Here is a 20,382-nt window from a genome sequence, read left to right on the forward strand (position 1 = left end):
AAGTGACTCACTTGAACAGTACTGTATTCTTAAATTACACTTAACAATGATACTGACTTTTCTCCTGTTCAGTGGATATTCTTTTCTGACCCTTGTTGGTGTTCAGTTATAGATCTTCAAACCCTTTCCACTACACTACACCTACTAAACATTTTCTAGGACTTCTACCAATTACCTATTCACTAAACATTTTCTTTTCAGGACTTCATACCAATTACCTATTCAGGCCTAATATAAAGCTCTACATATGAGCTGTCTTTTATATAGACATACATATATATATAATATTATATATATATATATATATATATATATATATATATATATATATATATATATATATATATATATATATATATATATATATATATATATATATATATATATATATATATATATATATATATATATATATATATATATATATATATATATATACACATTATATCAACTTTCATTGTGATATTTTTCTCTTGGTCATTGGTACCTATATCTGCAATTATTTTTCTTCTTTCACAATGATAATCTAGCTAATAATCCTACTTAGTTTTAATGTAGTCCTCAACTGCACTACTGATTTTACTTTGAGGGTCCTTTTCAGTTTAATTAGAAAATTACTTTTCTTTTGCTGGACATTAGGCATCATACAATGCATCAAGTGTGCTCTTTCTTACTCATTTCCCTAGTGATCTTGAAACTTCCTAAGGTGTAAACTCAACATAGTTACCTTTACTGAATTAAGCTTCTCCAGCTCCCATATCCTTACCTCCTCTGAGAATGATACAGTTAAAATAAAGCAAACTTTGGCTTTAGTTTACTAGATATAACTTTTCTCTTCTTTTTAGCTTTTGGATACTTCAGCCCAGAACTATCTACATCCGTTTCTCTCACCTTTACTTTCTTATTAATTTGCTTTCCACAGACACCTTTCACTGAACTGCCTTCAGTGCCTTTACTAGATTTGCCTTTTCTTGTTACACTGAAATTCTTTACCTTATTTTTAGGCTTTAAGCTTTTTCCAAGAGTGGATGGCATTTCTACCTCACTGCTTTTTCTCAGACCTTTACACCTCTGACTTGTAAAAGGAGCCTGATGTTTAGTATTTTTGGCTTTATTTTGCTTTCCTTTACTTGGTGGTAATACTTTTTCAACACAGATGGGCAAATCTTTCTCCAAAACTGTTCCCTTCTTTGGATTTAATTTTCTTATACATTTTTGCTTTCCACCATTTTTTATACTATTACCTTTCTTTCTTTTCAGTGGGAACAGCTTTTCCATACTTGCTAAATCCATGGACTCCTCTAAAACTGCCCTTTCAACATACTTAATTGTATTAACTTTTGCCCCCTTTTTAGATGAACATTTCCGTCTCTTCTTAGTTGACATGAGTAACTGTTTCGCAATCATTTCTCTAGCGTCATCCACAGCAATACCGAAGGTTACTCTTTTGTCATCTTTTTCACTACCCAGGGTTTTCATGACACTACTGCTACCTACCTGGTCCTGGTCAGCTCTCAAACATTTTTGCATTCTAGTGTTTCCTTCTCCAACATAACTTTCTGATGTAACATACTTATCAGCTAAAGCTATTAAATAATCGAGTTTTTTTACAGAAGGATTACTCATTTTCCTTAGAGAATTCTTAATCTCCTTAATAATGAACTCAGGAACATGTACTTCAGAATTTAGCATCCAAACCTGTGACAATAACTCAGAAATTTTATGGTAAACTTCTCCATCTTTTGGGTGACCAAGCATTAGAAGGGATGCTAACTTAAGTGCTGTCTTCAATTTCTTCTGGAATCCTCTTGGGGATGATTTGGTCATAAAATCAAATTTCTGTCTCTCTTTAAGGATGCTTACTGCATCATGTAACTCTGGTAATTTACTCTGCATACTGTTACAGTACACCACTGTTCTTTGAAGAATTTCTAGCACACTTTCCCTGGTTCTAATTTGCGCGAGAGCACGCAATGCACTGGATAAACTGTACCTCAAAGAATCATTTCCCCCACAATCAGAGCTCTCAGGTCTCTTATGAACAAAATATGGGACACCTTCAAGACCACTATTGTCACCTTTTAAACTTCCAGTTCCAAAGTCCACTGTTAGCTTTTCTGCTTCGTCTGTTAAAAATCTCTCATTTCCACCATTTGTAAAACTCTCATATTTACCTACAGCTGGCACTTCATTTTCAAGTTCAGCATTTACACCAGAACTTCTTTTCATTTGACCACAATTATTCATTTCTTGGCATTTATCACCTAACGATAGCAAATCTATCAACCCACTGGTAGAGCCCCTAATGACACCTGCTTTTGGTAAACTGTTCTTTGCAGAACTGCTTCTCAGTTTCTCATTTCCAGTGTCATGAATTAGTTCAATGTCTTCAGTTTGTTCAATTCTCTTGCTTAAGATCACCGATTTTTCATTTCCAAATCCCCCTACTGCATTACTAGAGCTGCTTCCACATTCATTAATTAGATTTTCACTTTGATGTTCAATATTCACTTTGCTATTTGCAACACTGACATTTTCACACAAAACTATTACATCATCATCTACAATATTATTTACTGGCCTCTGAATTTTACTTGCATGTAATACCTCTTCATGTTTTGTATTCTTTAAGTATTTTTCTGCCAATTTCAAAATGTCATTGAGCTGCCCTATATGTGGGCTATCTATCTTCTGAAGCTTGCATGCAATATCCTCTAAAATTGGTAAGGGGACCTTTTCCTTCACCCTCAGTTTCTTGATCTGGCCCAGCACCTGAGTTACATGCTGAAGGATACTTTGTCCTTCACCCCATTTCAAATGACCAATAATAATCAATGAAACTAACTGAAGGGCTTCTTTCAACCTCTGAGAAAACTTGGGTGAATTTGCTGACCCATTCATTCTTTGTCCTTTCCTCAAAACTTGGACAGCCTCTGGGAGCTCTGGTAATCTTCTACTTAGCCCGTTATAAAAGTTGATCTTTTTTCTCACTATATTAATAATCTTTTCCTTATTTCTATTTCTTGACATGGTTTTCATTAAAGGTGATAATTTAGGGTTCCAAAGACTGTAACCCAATATAGTTTCGAGAGCAAAATATGATGAAATCTGTGCTCCTGAGTCCCCAATTACCTGGATCTGAAAGTTAGAAAAAAAAAAAAAAGCATAGTAGTACAGTACTAAAACAAAATTACTTACTTTACTCTTGGCTAAAATTTCTTGTTAAGAGCAATAAGTGAAGTGAAAAATCAAATTTTTATATGGCAAAATAAATTCTGTCCTACAAACTCAAATAATATACATGATCACATTCGTGGTCTTTGAATGAGCCCTAACTTGCCAGTTTTTTGTCAAACTGACAGGAGATGGATAGTAGTTTCCCTTTTAGTTCCCTTTCATGCAGTCTGGAAATGAAGCTACAAGATCATTACAGTGGAAGGAGAGAACTCTTTATATGACTGAGATTTGTAGGAAAAACTTATTTTTTTTCTAAAATTTTGCTTGTTTCATTGCAACCTCATCATATGCACGCCCTTGTCACAATTTGGAACCATACTGAGTTTCTAAATACATACTTGTATGATCAAGAAGAAGACTGAGGGCTTGATATAAGTCAGGGAGAAAGGCTTTAACAACTGAGAGGGTTGATCAAGGTAAGGGTGAACCTGCAGAGTGTAACCCAGGGCACTTGCATGTTGTAGGTACATATCTTCATATTTAGAAAATGAACACAATTACCATTCACATGAAATTTAGGGGCTACTAGAACAGTAATTAGCCAGTGAAAAATGTGATATTAGTTAAAATACCCAGAAAATGGAGATCCTGATGAAAGGACACTGGCTGGGGAATTCTACAGTAGATTGAGGTGTAAACAAGCCAACACACTCATAAAAAGAGGAGGGTTTCAGTTACATATGTTTGCATTCAAGCTGAGCATGCACTGTAAAACTAGTATCCTCCCTCTGTTACACAAAACTCTTTTGAGTCTGGGGACATTCAAAGATAGCAAATATGAACACACAGTTGCTGAGATTTTGATGAAACAAATAGTAGTGATAACAATTTTTCACATTTAAATATCAGCAAAAATATAAAATTAAGTAAAATAAGGAAGATTTACTTGGCCAATAATAAGAAATGAAAACCATCTGACAAACTAATGAATAATTATGACATTCAAATTATTGTTCCTACCAACAATGTTAACAGTATTTAACGACAAAACTAATTATTTTGGATCATTTTCTAGTATTATCCATTGTACAGACAAAAACTGTCTCCTTAGTCTTCTTCGTTTAACATGCTTTTTCCCATTTTTTATATGGGGTAAGCACGATGCCTTCTTTTGAAGGACTTTGATTTGGCGTTGGGGTAGACCGTAGCCTCGATCGGCTGCCCTGCCTGACATCACTTAGACCCTGGTAGCGCATGTGTACATGTGTCGTACCAAATCCCCAGCTAGTCAAGGAGCAAAAAGTAGTAGAAGAGACTTGGACAGCACATTAGAATCAGTAAAAATTACTGGAAACTCCAGTTGAATATCTATGTGCCTTCATTATTTTTCATCCAGTCCTAATTTACTTATAAAAGTACTGTACAGTGCATTGGTTTCCTCAAAGTTTTACTTTCCATTATATCCCCAAAACCCACGCTATCTATTCCTACACAACCATTCAGGTATACAAGTAGACACTATGACTAGTCATCCAAATTTTAACACAGACTAACAGAATACTGAAAAAGGTGAAATAATTACATATCACCCTTAGATTACAATACAGTAATCCTAACTGTATCCACATATATGAAATGACTCCCAAAGACTTACGTAACTCCTGCCATTATCTTCATAGGCGCACAAGTTAGCTCCAGTCACTCTTGAAATGTTGTTGATCATCTCGCCTCCTCTGCCACTAATTTTGTGGAGATCAGCTCTTCCTACCTCCACTTTTGTTAAATTTTCCCTGACTTGAGCCTGCTTTGAGATACAGATGGAAATCTGATTAGTAAACTTGACCCTTTGAGATTCTGATGTCATGCAAATTACATCTTTGGCAATTCCCATAATATTAAATGATAAAAAAAAAACTATTTTGATATAGGTAGCACAGGGTGAGTGTTGGGGGAGGGTTTAACTCTACCTCCAACACAAGTATGGACTGTTCAAAGAACACTATCATTACACCCATCCAAAATAGAAAATTGTTAAACTTTTTGCCCATATTTCCCTCCACTGTTATATTTCATAACTGATATATCTATCGCTGGGAAGCAAGTTTATCATACTTTGTCATGGTGTGAAAACAATTTATAAATCTTCGTTGCTTTTTAAATACTTATGAAAAGTAAAGAATTTCAGGGCTTGGTTACCTTCAAGACATCAATCTGACCATATAATTTTGTTTTACATTTTCAGTCAGAAAACCAAAGAACAATTATGTGCCTTTACAATAAGACCAAAACCACTATCAGGAAAAACAAATTTACAGGAAGTGATAACAGAAAATTCTCTCTCAGGTTACAGGCAGTACATCAACATGGACTGTGTTTTGCCAGAAGCAAGTTTTCATACCCCACAATCTCGGAGGATAGGCCTTGATGAAACTTCCTGACGTGGGGTTGCCTGAAAAAGTAAATATACAGTGATCCCTCTCCACATCGCGCTTCAACTTTGCCGGCTTCATTGCATCGCGGATTTTTCAGAAATATTCATCGAAAAATTAAAATTAAAAAGTACCGCCATATCGGCAGCCATGTTGCGGAAAACAGCGAGGTTTCATCATGTTACGCGAGAAGAACAGCTTACGAGACCGATGCGCAAGGACTGGAAGCTTTGTAAATACCCACGGGCACTCGGACAAGGCATGTGATTGGTACACAAGAGAACATCTTATCACTGTTGATGTTTCATCTTTAATCACTGTAAAAATAATTAAAATCCGAATTTCATACGTAAGCAACTCAAGGATACTGTATACTCTCTCATCCCCAGCTTGTCAAGTCAAGACTTAGTCTCGTCCCAAGCTACTGTGCTGTACACACCAGTTCTCTCTCTCTCTCTCTCTCTCTCTCTCTCTCTCTCTCTCTCTCTCTCTCTCTCTCTCTCTCTCTCTCTCTCTCTCTCTATGAAATATGAATTACTGTATCATAAACTTTTATGTACAAAATTAAAAATAATTTCATTAATAAATTTGTTTCTTTTAGCAACTAAAAAATTATTTTCCTAATTCTTTCGGTAGTAGTGAGCAGCTTCAGTCAGCTGATTCTCAGAACGTAAACATTACAAATATGGGTCGATCTTTTTTTTGTTTATGCATATTACGGTGATAACAGATCAAAATAGTAATACAGTGTTTAAGTGCATAGGAAGTGTTTATAACAGTGTGGGAAAGGTTTATAAGAGTGTGGGGAGGGTTTATAAAGCCTTTAAATATATATGTATATACTGTAGTAAATAATGAAATAAATACAAGGTCGCTACTTCATTAAATAAATAAATATGCTGTTCGTACTTCGCGGAATTTCAATTATCGCAGCTGGTCTTGGAACCTATCTCCCGCGATAAACGAGGGGTCACTGTACCTTAGTTTAACCAGACCACTGAGATAATTAACAGCTCTCCTAGGGCTGGCCCAAAGGATTAGACTTATTTTACGTGGCTAAGAACCAACTGGTTAACTAGCAACGGGACCTACAGCTTATCGTGGAATCCGAACTACATTATACCGAGAAAAGAATTTCTATCACCAGAAATAAATTCCTCTAATTCTTCATTGGCCAGTCGGAGACTCGAACTGTGCAGGCCCAGCAGAGTCCTAGCCGAGAACTATACCGACCCGTCCATCGTGGAACTAGGGGGAGAAGACTTGGAATCTCAGGAAGGAGTCTTGGAAAATCTATGAGGAGATTGATCAAGTCCGGAAACCACTCCTTCTGCGGCCAGTAGGGAGCCACGAGAGTCATCCTTACATTGTGGTGTGAGCGAAACTTCCTTGCTACTTTTTGAATCATCCCGAATGGAGGAAAGGCATAAAGATCTAGGTTGGACCAGTCCAGGATCATTGCATCCGTTGCCCAAGCTAGAGGATCCGGAAAGGGGGAACAGAACAGAGGAAGGCGGCAATTCCTGGTTGCAAACAGGTCTGTTTGGTTGCCCCATAATTTCCAAGGCTGGCACAAGAGCGAAGATCTAATGTCTCACCCCGTAGACAGAATTTGCTTGTGATGGCTCAACTCGTCTGCCAGGTCACTGCACTTGCCCTGTATGAGCCGGGTGATTAATCGAGTCTGGTTCCGATCCACCCAGCACAGTAGGCCTCTCGCTACCTCGCAGAGTGAAAATGAGTGGGTCCCCCCTTGATGTCTGATGTACACTATGGTTGTGGTATTGTCCGCATGTACCGTTATAGTCCTGTTGTGTACCTGCGTTGTGAAGTGTTGCAGACCGAGATGTATCGCCTTCAATTCTCTCACGTTGATATGAAGCCTTTTCTCCTCCGAAGACCACCTCCCTAAGACTTCCAGGTTCCCGAGGAGCGCTCCCCAACCTAGGTCCAACACATTGGAAAAGAAGTCTAGGTCAAGGCTCACCAGAACGAGAGACTTCCCTTCCGAAAGGGAAGTTCCTGATGCAACTTCCGATCCCAGCAAGCTCTTAAATAGAACTGGAGAGGTCTCATGTAAAGTCTCCCCAGTCTTACGAATTGCTCTAGAGAAGCCATCGTCCCCAAGAGACTCATCCACTGGGTGGCGGAGCAAGAATGAAGCAAGAGGAAAAGGTCTACCTTCCTCAGACAGTTTTCTACTCTCTTGAGTGACAGAGGAGCCTGAAACTCAGAGAGTCTATTAGAACTCCCAAATAAAGAATCTTCTGAGTGGGGATTGTTTGTGGTTTCTCAAAGTTCATTATTAGTCCTCCATGCAGCATTTCTTTGTGGGTGAATGAATTAGCCAATCGTCCAGATATAGTGCGACACTCACTCCCACTAAATGTAGCCAACCTGCCAAAGGAGCCAACACTCGAGTGAAAACTTGTGGGGCTGTCGAGAGACCGAAACAAAGTGCTCAAAACTGACAGACCTGGTCCTCGAAAAGAAATCGTAGGTATTTCCTTGAGGCCAGGTGAATCGGAATATGGAAATAAGCGTCTTGCGTGTCCAGGGAGATCATCCAATCTCCCTGACGGATGGAAGCAAGAACTGAGTGGATGGTTTCAAGCTGAATTTTGTTTTTTCTGCAAAGCACTTACGTCGAGCACCGGTCTTCAACCCCCTGAAGCCTTGGGCAATACAAAAAGGCGATTGTAAAATCCTTTTGAGTCTACCTTTTTTACTACTTCTACTGTTTCTTTGCTCAGAAGAGAAGACACTTCCTTCGATAGGGCCAAATACCTCTCCGATCCTATGGAGTAAGCCGTCAATACGATGGGAGCGCTGGTCAATGGCAGATTCTCCCTGAAGGGGATAGAGTATCCTTCCTCTAAAACTTTCACCGCCCACTGATTTGTCTCTCCCAAAAGAGATGAAGCCTGGCCCCTAACGGAGCATGAAGGACTAAATTCTCACTTGCAAGAGGATGATTTGGAAGATTTCTTGATTGCTCAGGGAGCAAATCTAATTCATCCTCGGGACCTGGAGCGTGATCTCTGATTTCCTCCACGAAACGGCTTTGATTTCTGGTGTAGACTTGCTGCAATCTCACCTACAGTAGACTGTGGAAACAAATGCTGCTTATCCAGAGGGGAATAAACGAGAGCCGATTTCTGTGGGGCCGTAACGCCCTTCGATGTGAATGAGACCCAAAGTTCTCACTTCTTAAGCACGCCCATGGCATAAAGGGGGCAGCTTATTCCTGTGATCCATCTCTAACGGCTTTATCTGCGCAGGAGAGAAAATTAAACAGGTCAGAGGCTTCATCACACAAAAAAGCCGGATCTTAAAGCTTCTTGGCAACTGCTCCCAAACACCAGTCGAGAAAACTCAACACCTCCAAGGACTTGAACAAACTTTTCAACAGATGATCAATCTCCTGTGCTGAAAAGAACGTCTTTGCCAAAGCGAGAGCCGACCTATGTCCTGAGTCAATGAGCGCAGAAAAGTCCCCCTGGGAGGAGGTAGCCACTCCCAGGGAAGGAGCTTCACCCGCTGCGTATGACAAGTAACGCATACACGCGAGACGAGAAGGAGGAACACTAAAACAGGCTTTCCCTTAATCCCTCTTCTCGGAAAGCCAGTTCTCTATTTGGCAAAGAGCTTTCTTCGATGAAGAAGAAAGAGCCATCTTAGGAAGTCTCGTCAAATTCACAGGCGGATTGCTCATCAAGAAAGATGAAGCTGGAGAGGAAGGAGAGGCCAGAGTGAAAAATTCCGGGAACTGCTGCAGAAGGAACTTGAGGAGTGTCACATACAGCGTAGAAGACGAGAACTGCTCCCCTTCTTCGTCTTCAGAAGAGATCAGGGACAACTGAATCTAATTCAGGAGCTGTCTGTGCTGCAGGTGTCTGTAAAAGATGAAGGACATTATCCAGTTTACGTTGCAAAGGCTCAAGAGCTGGGTCCAATGCAGGAGAAGGGTTATCAGAAGCTGCAGGGCGCTTGGAGTCTTGAGGGGGGTCAGGCGCTAGGGAAAGATCGGAAGCTTCAGGGGGCTCTGGCGAAAGAGAGCGTCCGACCACCTCAGGGTGCCTGACTGCGTCAGGGCACTTGGCTGCTTCAGGGTGCTTAACTGCATCAGGACGCCTGGCCGCATCAGGGCACCTGGCTGCTACAGGGCACTTGTCTGCTTCATGGTGCTCATCAGAGCGTTCCACTGATACGGGATGTTCAGAGGGAACAGGGGGCTTACACGAAATCTGGAGCTGTTCGCCCAAAAGGTGCAGTGAGCTAGAGCCTCGCTCCTGGCGCTGAGGAGAGAAGAAACGCTCCAGACTGTCCCACTTCCTACACGAAGGTTGAGGACTGAAGGAAGACTCCCTCATTCTCTCGTAAGGGAGATGCAGGGACTGATCTTTACCCAAGAAACACCTCTTAAGCAGGCAAGACTCCTCAGAACTTGACGAAAGTCGATGCACTTCCGAGACGCCTTTCCAGTGGCTGTCTCTAGTTGCAACCTGGGATGCAACAGACTGGACTGAGGGGACGACTGCCTGTGGGCAGACACACTGACCTCCCTTGGACTACTGGTATGCCTCCTCCCAGATAGCGGGGAGTATGGCAGGGACTGACGCCTAGGAGAATCAGCAGGACGAGCAGCCACCTCCTCCACTGACACTTCACCTTTAGCACTGTTTTCAAACTTGTCCATCAGGACACGCACTGATGTCCCTAACTGGGCCACTGTACTCATTACCAGACTTAAAAGTTGCTCAAACTTATCCTCAAGGCTGGCGAAGTGATCGGGTTTGGAAGTGATGGAGCCAGGAGAAGGAGTGGGTGGTTTAGGAGAATTAATTGATGCAGGTGGGGAAGGGTTAACAGTTGGAGAATTAACAGACATGTCAGCCTTATCTGATCTAGGAGTCAAAGCCTGACTAGCTAATTTCCTGCTGGCTTTGCAGCTGCTTTCCTCCTCCTATCTCCCTCTAGCTTAGCTAAATGAGAATTTAAAGTTTTCCATTTCTGTTCTCCCCAATCCCTGCACTCGTCACACGTCAAATTAATACAGCAAACTTGTCCTCTACAACCGGACACAAGGTGTGAGAATGTAAGTCAATTTTGTCATTCGGGTATTGCAGCCTTTACTGCAATACCAAAAACTAGAACTACTAGTGTTGGACATATCCTAACTAGTTGAAAAGTCAAAATCGTGTAAGTCAAATCCAAAAGAGTCACTATGTGAAAAAAATGCCAAAAAGGCTACAAAAATACTTCATCAAGGAAGAAAATTAAGAATCCAAAAAACTCTAAACCGCTGTAACAAACCAGGTGTTGACGCTACAAGCGGCAGAAACAAATTGTCATGTTGGTGATGTTGTTCCTCTTTCGTACCCCGAAAGTGGGCGAGGCATAATCACTCACACAAAACAAAAGAAATGCTGCTGCGGAATTCAGAATTCTAACTGCTGTTCAAGTAGAAACTCTTAGCTAAGTAATTACTGGGTAAGTCACTTATATAAAAATGGCAAATTTTAAATCAATTTGTATTTTTCACAATTAACAAGCCTTCGGTCTTACCGTAGGGATAAATTCTCTGGCACTAGCTGGAGTCTGGTTAAAAATAACACGGAATTGGTGGCAACGAGCATCAGCCAATGTGGGAGAAGGAGGAAGCCATACGACCTGCCTTACCCTGTAATTAGAACCATCATATCAGTTGTCCTTCAGTCCAGGAAAGAATGAGGGAGGAGGAGGGAGGGAGTCATATACATTAAGACTGAAGGTTAGTTATTTAAAAATTATTTTGATTGAAAATTTGTCATTTGTTAAATGGAACAAACCTTGGTCCTAACACAGGGAAGACTTACTCTTGGAGGTGGATTAAGAAAGCCTGAACCAACTGGAGGTTCAGACCATCTGGTTACTAAACACTAAATATTAGGACATGGAAAGTCACATGCCTCTGATCTGCTGAGCATAAGTTTACTGAACAGCCAGACATCTGGGCTAATAGATTATGAAATACATATCTACGCTGTGTCTTGACGATGGCAAAGAACTGTTGGAGACAACAAAAAGACATTTTTATGATAAAATGATGTTTCAACCTACATGACTAAAACACTGTAAAAGCTTTTATCTCTTTAAAATCGACAAAGAGCCGAGATATAAATTTTCAAACTTTGTTTGGAATGCTGATACAATTAACGGAGACTTGCAACCCACCGGATGCCGGTGGGGGTAAGGTTGCAGGAGACAACCCATAAACAACCCAGGTCAGTTTCAAATCAATACAAATTAGTGAAAACCTGAAATAAAAAAAAAAAAAAAGTCTATGCGGGGAGAGGAGGAGGCCTTTCCAACAGTGTTTTGGGCAAGTATAATGAAACATCATTTTATCATAAAAATGTCATTTTCATTAACAATAATGATTTGCTTACCAAAACACTGTAAAATCTGATTCCACATTTAAGGTGGAAGGGCAGGGGATGAGGTACCAGTTATTGAAAGGTTACACACACACAAAAAAAGAAAAGAACAAACTCTAACCATGGGTATAAAGGATCCATACCAACAAAAGGGCAGGAGTCACCTTCCTGGTACAGAGATGGGCTTTTGCAGGGAGTTACTGCTGCTGGTTGAAGCTCCAATTTTAGGGCCCTAGAGGCCTGGACAAGGCACTGCTAGCCACTCTGCTCCTAACAAATGAGACAGCAGTCAGGGAAAAACATCTGGGACTGAGACAAGGGTGACTTCCTTTGCTCTTGCCCTGAGCAACCAAAGCAACCAGACTGAAAGACTGGTCTCACCCCATAACCTAAAAATAGTTAAATACATCCCCTTCCCTATACCCTCGGCAGCTCAACTAGAATGGAGGGGGTCTTCTCCAGGTGAACTGATCCTTCCAAGAAGCCTTGTCAGCAACCATAAAACCACAGGGTTAAGGAAGGATAAGGAACCTACCCCAAATTCCAAGTGTGTTCCCCTAAAACCAAACCTGCTCCGAAAGGGACCTAACGCATAAGATCAGGTCCTTGTCTCCCGCAACTTCAACCTCCCTAAGGTAGTGACACGCAAACACCGACTTCCGACCTCCAGAAGGTGCTCTGTGGTTTCTGCAAATGTGACTTAAATTATTGAGTTAGAGAGGCCACTGAAGAGAAATGCTGTTTTCCGCACCATTCCCTGAATGTGAGACACCTTGACTGTGGCGTTCGTCCTCCTCGTTGATGTGCTCTGTGCGCCTCTAAAATGAGTTCCTCTTGCCAGTTTTTCGAAGAAAGCCAGGGCATTCTTGGATAAAGGTCTTGATGGATCTTTCACTGAACACCACAGGTTATTCCGACAAGGTCCTCTGATGCTGGCTGTTCTGGCCACTCCATCACCTTTGATCCAGCTCTCATGGGCCACAAATGGAGCCTCCAATTCTTGAGGGCCAGCCACTTCTGAACTTCTGAATGGTAAAGGACTCTGTCCAGGATCTTGAATTGGAAGGAGACTGCGTTCTTGGCTAGAAAATTCAAGGTGAACGAGCAAACAGCATTACCTTGCCCACTTCCTGTCAATGGCTTGTATTTCACTAACCCTCTTTGCCCTTTCTAAAGTAACCAGAAAAAGGGATTTCTTAGTGAGGTCTCTAAGACAGACCTTCTAAAGCCTGTTGCACACATTGGAGACATTAACCACCTCAAAACTACATCTAAATTCCAGGCAAGATCCGCAGGTTTTCTCCCCTTAGCTGTGATCTAGGACTTGAGGAGGTCTGACAAGTCTCGGTTATTTGATAGGTCTAACCCCTATGGTAGAAGACGGAGGACAGCATAGCTCTGATAGCCCTTGATGGTTGATGGCATCAATTTTCTTGAATCCCTCAAGTAAATGAAAAAATCGGAAAGTTATACTAAGAAGAGGAGATACTATTTTTTTCTACCAGTTCCTGAAGACTGTCCACTTGGATTGCCATAATTTTCTGAGGGTCCCTTCTGCACCTAGACAATGAGCCTCTGCAGCCTTTCTTGAAAAACCTTGCACCCTCCCATGAGCTTCCTGACAGTCTGAAGCCTGTCAACAAGAGTGGACAATCCTTGGTGGAACTTCATTAGGTGGGGTTGTCTGAGAGTTCTTTTGAGGTAGAAGCCACCAACTCCTATCAGGAGATCTAGCAGGTCCGGGAACCACTCCTTCCTTGGCCAGAAGCTTGACAGATGGAACAGCTGAAGACCTGCTGATGGAATTTCACTTTGTTTATCACTTGCCTGATGAGCCCGAAAGGAGGGAAGGCAGACTCAGGCAAACAGATTCACAGGTCCAGTCTAGAAAGAGCATGGCGTCCACCAAGTGAGTCAGTGGGTCTGGAACTGGTGAGCAGAACACTGGGAGATCGATGGTTCTTGGAGATGATGTCCTGTGAAGAGATCTTAGCTGTGAGTGCCCCACAGATTCCACAGATCTAGACACACTTGCGGGTGCAAGGTCCACTCCGTTGGGAGAGTCTGGTCCTCCAGACACTTTGCTGAGTTGGTCCGCCAGGACATTCAGTTTCCCTGCACAAACCGAGGGGACAGGGCCACCCTGTTGCTGTCCCCCACAGAAGAAGGTCCTCGCCGCTTTGAACAGGGCAAAGTGCTCTGAACTGATGGGTACCTCACTGTTTCGGATATTTTCTAGAGCCGTCGAATTGTCGGCGTGAACAGCTACTGCTTGGCCTGAGTGGTGGGTCGAAAATTCCTGGAGAGGTGCCTGAATGGCCAACAGTTCCTTGACATTGATGTGGAGCTTCTTCTGTTCGTCCGACCAAACTCCTGAGTGGAGGTTGGCTAGATGGCTCCCCACCCAACATTGGGCGTCTGAGAACATCTGCAGGGATGGTTGTCTTGGGAGAGATCCAGACCCTCCGATTGCCTTTCGGATAGCATCTGGGTCACCAGAAAAGATGCCCCTTGACATCGTGGGGAATGTTGAAGACCATGGAGTCCGTTTGGGTCCTTCTGTCCCAAGAGTCCCTGAGGAAAAACTGCAAGGGTCTCATGTGCAGACGGCCTAACCATACAAATTGCTCCGCTGACGACAGAGTTCCCAGGAGAGCCACCCACTGTGTCTGGAGCAACTGTCCAGGAGAAGAAACTTCTCCACCGTCTGAAGGCAGGAGGAGACCCTTTTGGGAGACAGAAAAGCCAAAAGCTAGACTGTCCAGAGTCATCCCAAATAAAGAATCCTCTGTGAAGGAACTAAGCTTGACTTTTCCGTGTTTATCAGAATCCCTAAGTCCCGAGCTAACCTTAGGGTTCTGTGAAGGTCCTCCATGCAGAGGTCCCTTGATGATGAAGGGAAGAGCCAATCGTCTAGGTACAAGGAGATCTGAACTCCTCCAGGTGGAGCCAATGACCTATCGGGGCGAGAACCCTGGTGAACACTTGGCAGGGCTGTCGACAGGCCCTCAGAGGGCCGGAACTGGTAAACTCTGCCCTTGAAAACAAAGCGAAGAAATACCTCCTGGAGTCCTGATGTACTGGAATGTGGAAGTAGGCATCTTCCATGTTCTGAAGTCACCATCAAATCCCCCGAGTTAGTGCCTGAAGAACTGAGCGGTTGGTTTCCATGGAGAACTTGGTTTTCACTAAGTACATATTGAGAGAAGCACTTAGGAGGCAGAACTGGCCTCCAACCCCTGATGACTTGGGGACTACAAACAGGCGGTTGTAGAAACCTGGGGTTGACACGTTCCTGCACTTCAAAATCCAATCACAGTTTCCCTAAGAGGCCAGACTTCTGTCTCTAAGGCCAAAAACTTGACTGAGCCTCTTGAGTATGCTGTCAAATATTGCGGGAGAATGGAGATAGGGAGGAGGTTGGGCGAATAAGTCGGCAGAAGTAGCCTAGCTGGAGCACTTGCACCACCCACTGATCTGCACCTCTGTCTCTCCATTCCTCCCAAAATCCGCTGAGTCTGGCCCCCACCGGCGCATGGAGGACAGGGATCCTACTTACTGGTATGACGACCTTGTGGCTTTGAGGAGAACTTGTGACCCCTGGGTTGTAGCGGGACCTTGAGTAAGGTTTGGACCTGGAGTTACTGAAACGGATGCCTGTTAAGAGGAGATACCATCTTGGTCAAGGAGGCTGGAGCAGGCCTTGGTCTGGTGGAAGACATTGACAGGATGTGGGACTGTTGACGCCCTCTTATCCATGGCTGACAGGACGTCTTTCACTACTGCTTCTGGGAAGAGGCCCTCCTTGTCAAAGGGTGCGAACATCAAAACCGTTCTCTGCGAAAGAAGTCACAGCCTTAGACAAGAATGAGCACCAAGTTTCCCTCTTCTTCAGAGTGGCCATCTTTTGATGAAGAGGGGAGGAAATTTCGCCTGCCACATCATGGATAGCGATATCGGTGCAGGAAAGGAACCCTGTGATTTTTTCCAAGACGTCTTCTCCGCGAGATTAGCCTGCTCCACCTGTTTGAAAACAGCTCCCATTGACCAATCGATAAAGCTGACAATCTCTAGGAGCTTGAAGAGGTTCCTGGAAAAATGTTCTACATCTAGGGCAGAAAAGAAGGTCTTGGCTGCCTCTTGAATGAAATGACTCTTGAGGGGTCCACAAGGGAGCCAAGTCCCCTGTGCTGAAATTATGGATCCCAGTGAAGGAAAAGCTCCTGTGCTGTAATAATTTTGCCTCCTTTTACAGCTTTGAAGGAGGGTGCGCAAACAGGACTTACCGAGGACCTCTTAGCTTCCAACCACGCCTCTACCTCTTTTAATGCTTTCTTGGAGGCGGTGGAGAGTACCAACTTGGGAAGTGAAGTGGCAGGACCTTGTTTTCCCAGACACAACGTGAAGTCGGAGAAGAGGGGGCTGTCCACTGAAAATGTTGCGGTTGCGACTGCAGCAGGAAGCTGAGTAGAGAAGCGTAATGTGAAGAAGGCCCCGATTCACCTGGGCCTTCCTCTTCACCAGAAAGAATCGGTTCCGTGCCCAGACCGACCAGGAGTTGAGGAGGAACGACTTTTTATCCTCAGGAATACCAAGGACTTTAGTATCAGACTACCTTTTCTAGCTTCCCTTCCAACAGAATAGACTCCTGGGAGGACACTGGAAGATGTAGCCAAAGGCGCAGACACTTTGTGTAGGAGGAGGAGTAAGAGGGCCGGGCACTTTTCTGGAACTTCCTGGAGAGGGCTAGGCCTCTTGACTGCACTAGATGACCTGGGAGGAAGCGTCTGAAATGTATCTTCTTGATCGGATCCCCACGCTGAGCAACCAGGTATAGGACTGGCTGTCCTTTTCTTGAAGAGTTTAGTAACCCCAGGGCAGGAATTATCCGAAGAATGCCTCTTTAACAATTGAGGTCTGATCCCACAGATAGGCGATGAGAAACGAGGAGGGGGATCCAAGAGCTGGAATATGAAGAGACTGAAGATGAACTGGTGCTACTCTCACCTGAAGAGCTTAACCTTAGGTAGTGCCGCCTTTCGACTGCGACCGCCTTGATGAAGCTTCTGGGGACACCATCCTGCGATGTCGGCGATGGCGAGAAGATCGGCTCGTCGATGGATCACTTTCACGTCTCCCTGAAGCTTTTTCTGCGCTGCCTCGGCGAGTCAAGCTTACTACTTCCGCCACCAGGACTAAGGCTTTCCTGTGCCTTAGAAGGATATTTAAAATGCTCGTGGGCAATAATTTCTGACCTTTTCACAACAGCGCCGGACTGTCTTCTAGCCTCAGAAGGCGGGGGACAGTTGCCTTTGCTCAAAAGATTCAGAAAAACGAGCAGACTCGCCTGAAACGCGATCGCGAACAACCACATTGTTATCACCAACACCAACACTGACGTCATCACCGGCGCTAACGCCGGACTACGGTGCGAACCTTACTAAACTTAAGACCGACTCCATGAAACCGTTCATTTGCGCTTCCATTTGATTTCTGAAAAGAACGAATTCTGATTTATCAGCCTCGAGGCTGGGCTTGGCTTTAGGGAAAACATACTGGGAAGCTGGTGAAGAAGAGGCGGGAATATTCAGAGGGGAAAGAGCAGCGGTAGAGGAGGGGGTAGGAGAGGAGGAAGGAACAGCCTCTTGGAGGAGGTGATAAGAATGCCACCACTGAAGAAGATGACAGCCTAGCTTCCTTCGCTTCTTTCTATCCCTATCCCTAACCAGCTTTATCTGATGGGAACTGTATGTTTGCAAAACTCCTGACTCCATTCCATACATTCACTGCATGTGTTCTCCTGGGAACACTCTTGACCCCTACATGCTGTACACAAAGAATGGCGAATACATATTTAAGTTTAACTAGTTTGGCTTGACACAAATTCCCTGGCAAACTCTGGATCCAACAAAACTTATGTTAGCCACCAATCTTGCTTGTTGCCAATTCCTCCCCCCCATTGTAAGAAAGAGGAATGGGACTTGCTTCTATAAAGAATTTGTATTGTGTAGGAACAAACATATAAAACTAGAATGGAAGCTTGCTCACCTGCACCTAACCAGTTTCAGCATATGATGGAATTATTCCCTCTATTGCCCATCAATAGAGAAGTAAAAGAAAGAAAAAGGAAAAAAGACCAGTCATCTCATTCACTCTCACTTTCATATTCAACATTTTAGGTAAGATACAAAACTGTCTTGCCCGGGGCACTGGATGAGCTACACAACTTGTTTTGCTCGTGGTTATTCATGGATCATTATTATTTTCTTTTATAAAATAAAAAGTTCCTTGTATAACTAATACTAATTAACAACACCTGGCTATAAAAGATGGGAACTTGATACTTACACCTTCTAAATTAACAAGAAGTTGTCCATTAGCTTCCACGACAGGTGTGCTGTAACTGAAGACTGACTGTCCTTGAATAACATAGGAACATCTGGCAAGTCTACACTCGAAACCGTAATGACCTCTTCTCCCACAATAGCAGCAATACTTCTTCCTTGTTTCATATACATGAGAACCTGGTTCTGGGGGTACAGGCTCTGAACCTGAGGTCTGAAACAAAAAAAATAAATATGATAGTTTAAACATTATCAGAATATGGCAACTTGAACACTGAGTGTACCATATTTGATTACTCATAAAAAACCCAGTTTTCAGCAAGGAATTTCTAGGAATCTATTTTGAGCACTCCATGCTTAGCCTAACCTAACCTAACCTAACCTGTCCTAGTATAGAACTGTGATTTTTTTTATTCACATTTTTATCAATATTATAAATTTAAATTAATAAACAACTGTCTGCCCTAAAGCACATTATCATGATCGATGGTTAGTCCCGAGTATAAGGGAAGGAAATACAACAATTACTTTACAACCAGCAGAGTACAGTATTACATGGTAAAGAGGAAAATCTAAAGAAATAAAGAACGAGGGAAGAAATGTAATAAACATTTAAAGCAGTAAATTACACTGTTAACAACTGATGCAAAGGTAACATCTGTTCAACCACACTGCTGACAGCCTCTGTGAACTGGCTTGGAAAATATACTGAAATGTAACATGGATTGATTGACTGATTGATTATGAAATCTAGGTCTTGAAGAACAAGCGCCAGAAACCAACAGGATTATTCAGAGCAGCGATGAAGATGAAATTTATAAATTAATGATGTGAATGATAATGAAAAGGGGAATGGTAGCATACTGTACAAGTAAAATTCAGTGTTAAAATATGAACGTAAAAAATGAAGAATGATATTAGATAAAAACCCTAAAAAATAATTATATATGAAAATTTTATATTTAAAATATATACTTAATATATAAAATAATTATGACAAATCTTTAATAAATAAATTAAATCTCATTAAAAAGATCAGATTTTCTCAGATAACCCATATGGTTATCTACCTCAACATCATCATTTAAAATTTCTTAAACAGTCTTCCCAGCTAATAAGTACTTTGCCCAAAGTGAGCACAAACTGGGCACTGGCTCCCTCTAAAATATAACTATGGGTGAAGCAGGTATGGCCAATCCTAAGCTGTGTTAGGATGATCTCAAAACCCAAACTCCAAAAATCAATACTTTTCTAATATTTCTGCACTTCCTATTTGTGGATAAAATGGAGGAAGTCCACCCCTGCTGCCATTTCTTACGAATGCATCCTCTAATAACTGGACGCACATCCAAATGTGGCACCTTACTAGTTACGAAATCACATCTTGCAGCATCCTTTGCTTTGCTATCAGCCAGTTTGTTCCCTTCTAGACCAGTGTGCCCAGGAATTCAACAAAACTTAACTGATTTGTGGCGAACAGAAAGATAAAAAAGCCATTCCTGTGCTTTTTGAATTAAGGGATGGGTAGGATTAAACTTCTTTAGGGTTTCTAAAACACTCCTCGAGTCATTATATATTACTGTGGATTTAAATTTCTTATCAGATGCAAGATTTAAAGCATCAACTATGGCTGTTGCTTCAGCAGTGAATATGGTTGAGGAGTCTGGTAACTTTTTTATATATGATTCCCCCTCACACACCACTGCACACCCCACTCCATCTGATTTTGATCCGTCAATATAGATTTTCCTGTCATTTATATGCCTCTCATCATGCTCCAAAAATTTGTTTCCGACTTCTTCTTCCGGACGACCTTTCTTCCCTATCTCTTTAATGCAGACATCTATTGCTGGATTAAACCATGGAGGGATAGCAGGATGTTTAACTCGTATGATCTGCGTTTTTATACTTTCATCCTCCAGTTCACTTAGCTGTCTGATTTGAAATGGTATTGAAGATCTAGTTCCAAAAAGCCTTAGTCACACTGTTTTAAGATCTCAAAAGAAGGATTCT

General features: G+C 42.3%; 1 protein-coding gene across 2 annotated transcripts; it reads right to left on the reverse strand.

Moving 5' to 3' along the window:
* Positions 1-465: 465 nt before the first annotated feature.
* Positions 466-18,634, reverse strand: LOC136825275 (uncharacterized). 2 transcript variants are annotated; one of them, XM_067081353.1, is made up of 3 exons: positions 18,374-18,634; positions 4,832-4,978; positions 466-3,138 (listed from the first exon to the last, which is right to left on the reverse strand). In XM_067081353.1, exons 1-3 carry the CDS (start codon positions 18,617-18,619, stop codon positions 787-789), a joined length of 2,745 nt encoding a protein of 914 aa, XP_066937454.1. In that variant the 5' UTR covers positions 18,620-18,634; the 3' UTR covers positions 466-786. The 2 variants fall into 2 exon arrangements, with proteins under 2 accessions (XP_066937454.1, XP_066937453.1); XM_067081352.1 differs by having other exon boundaries at positions 4,832-4,981.
* Between the last annotated feature and the right edge of the window lie 1,748 nt (positions 18,635-20,382).

The sequence above is a fragment of the Macrobrachium rosenbergii genome, chromosome 37, assembly GCF_040412425.1.
Source record: "Macrobrachium rosenbergii isolate ZJJX-2024 chromosome 37, ASM4041242v1, whole genome shotgun sequence".
Classification (NCBI taxonomy): domain Eukaryota; kingdom Metazoa; phylum Arthropoda; class Malacostraca; order Decapoda; family Palaemonidae; genus Macrobrachium; species Macrobrachium rosenbergii.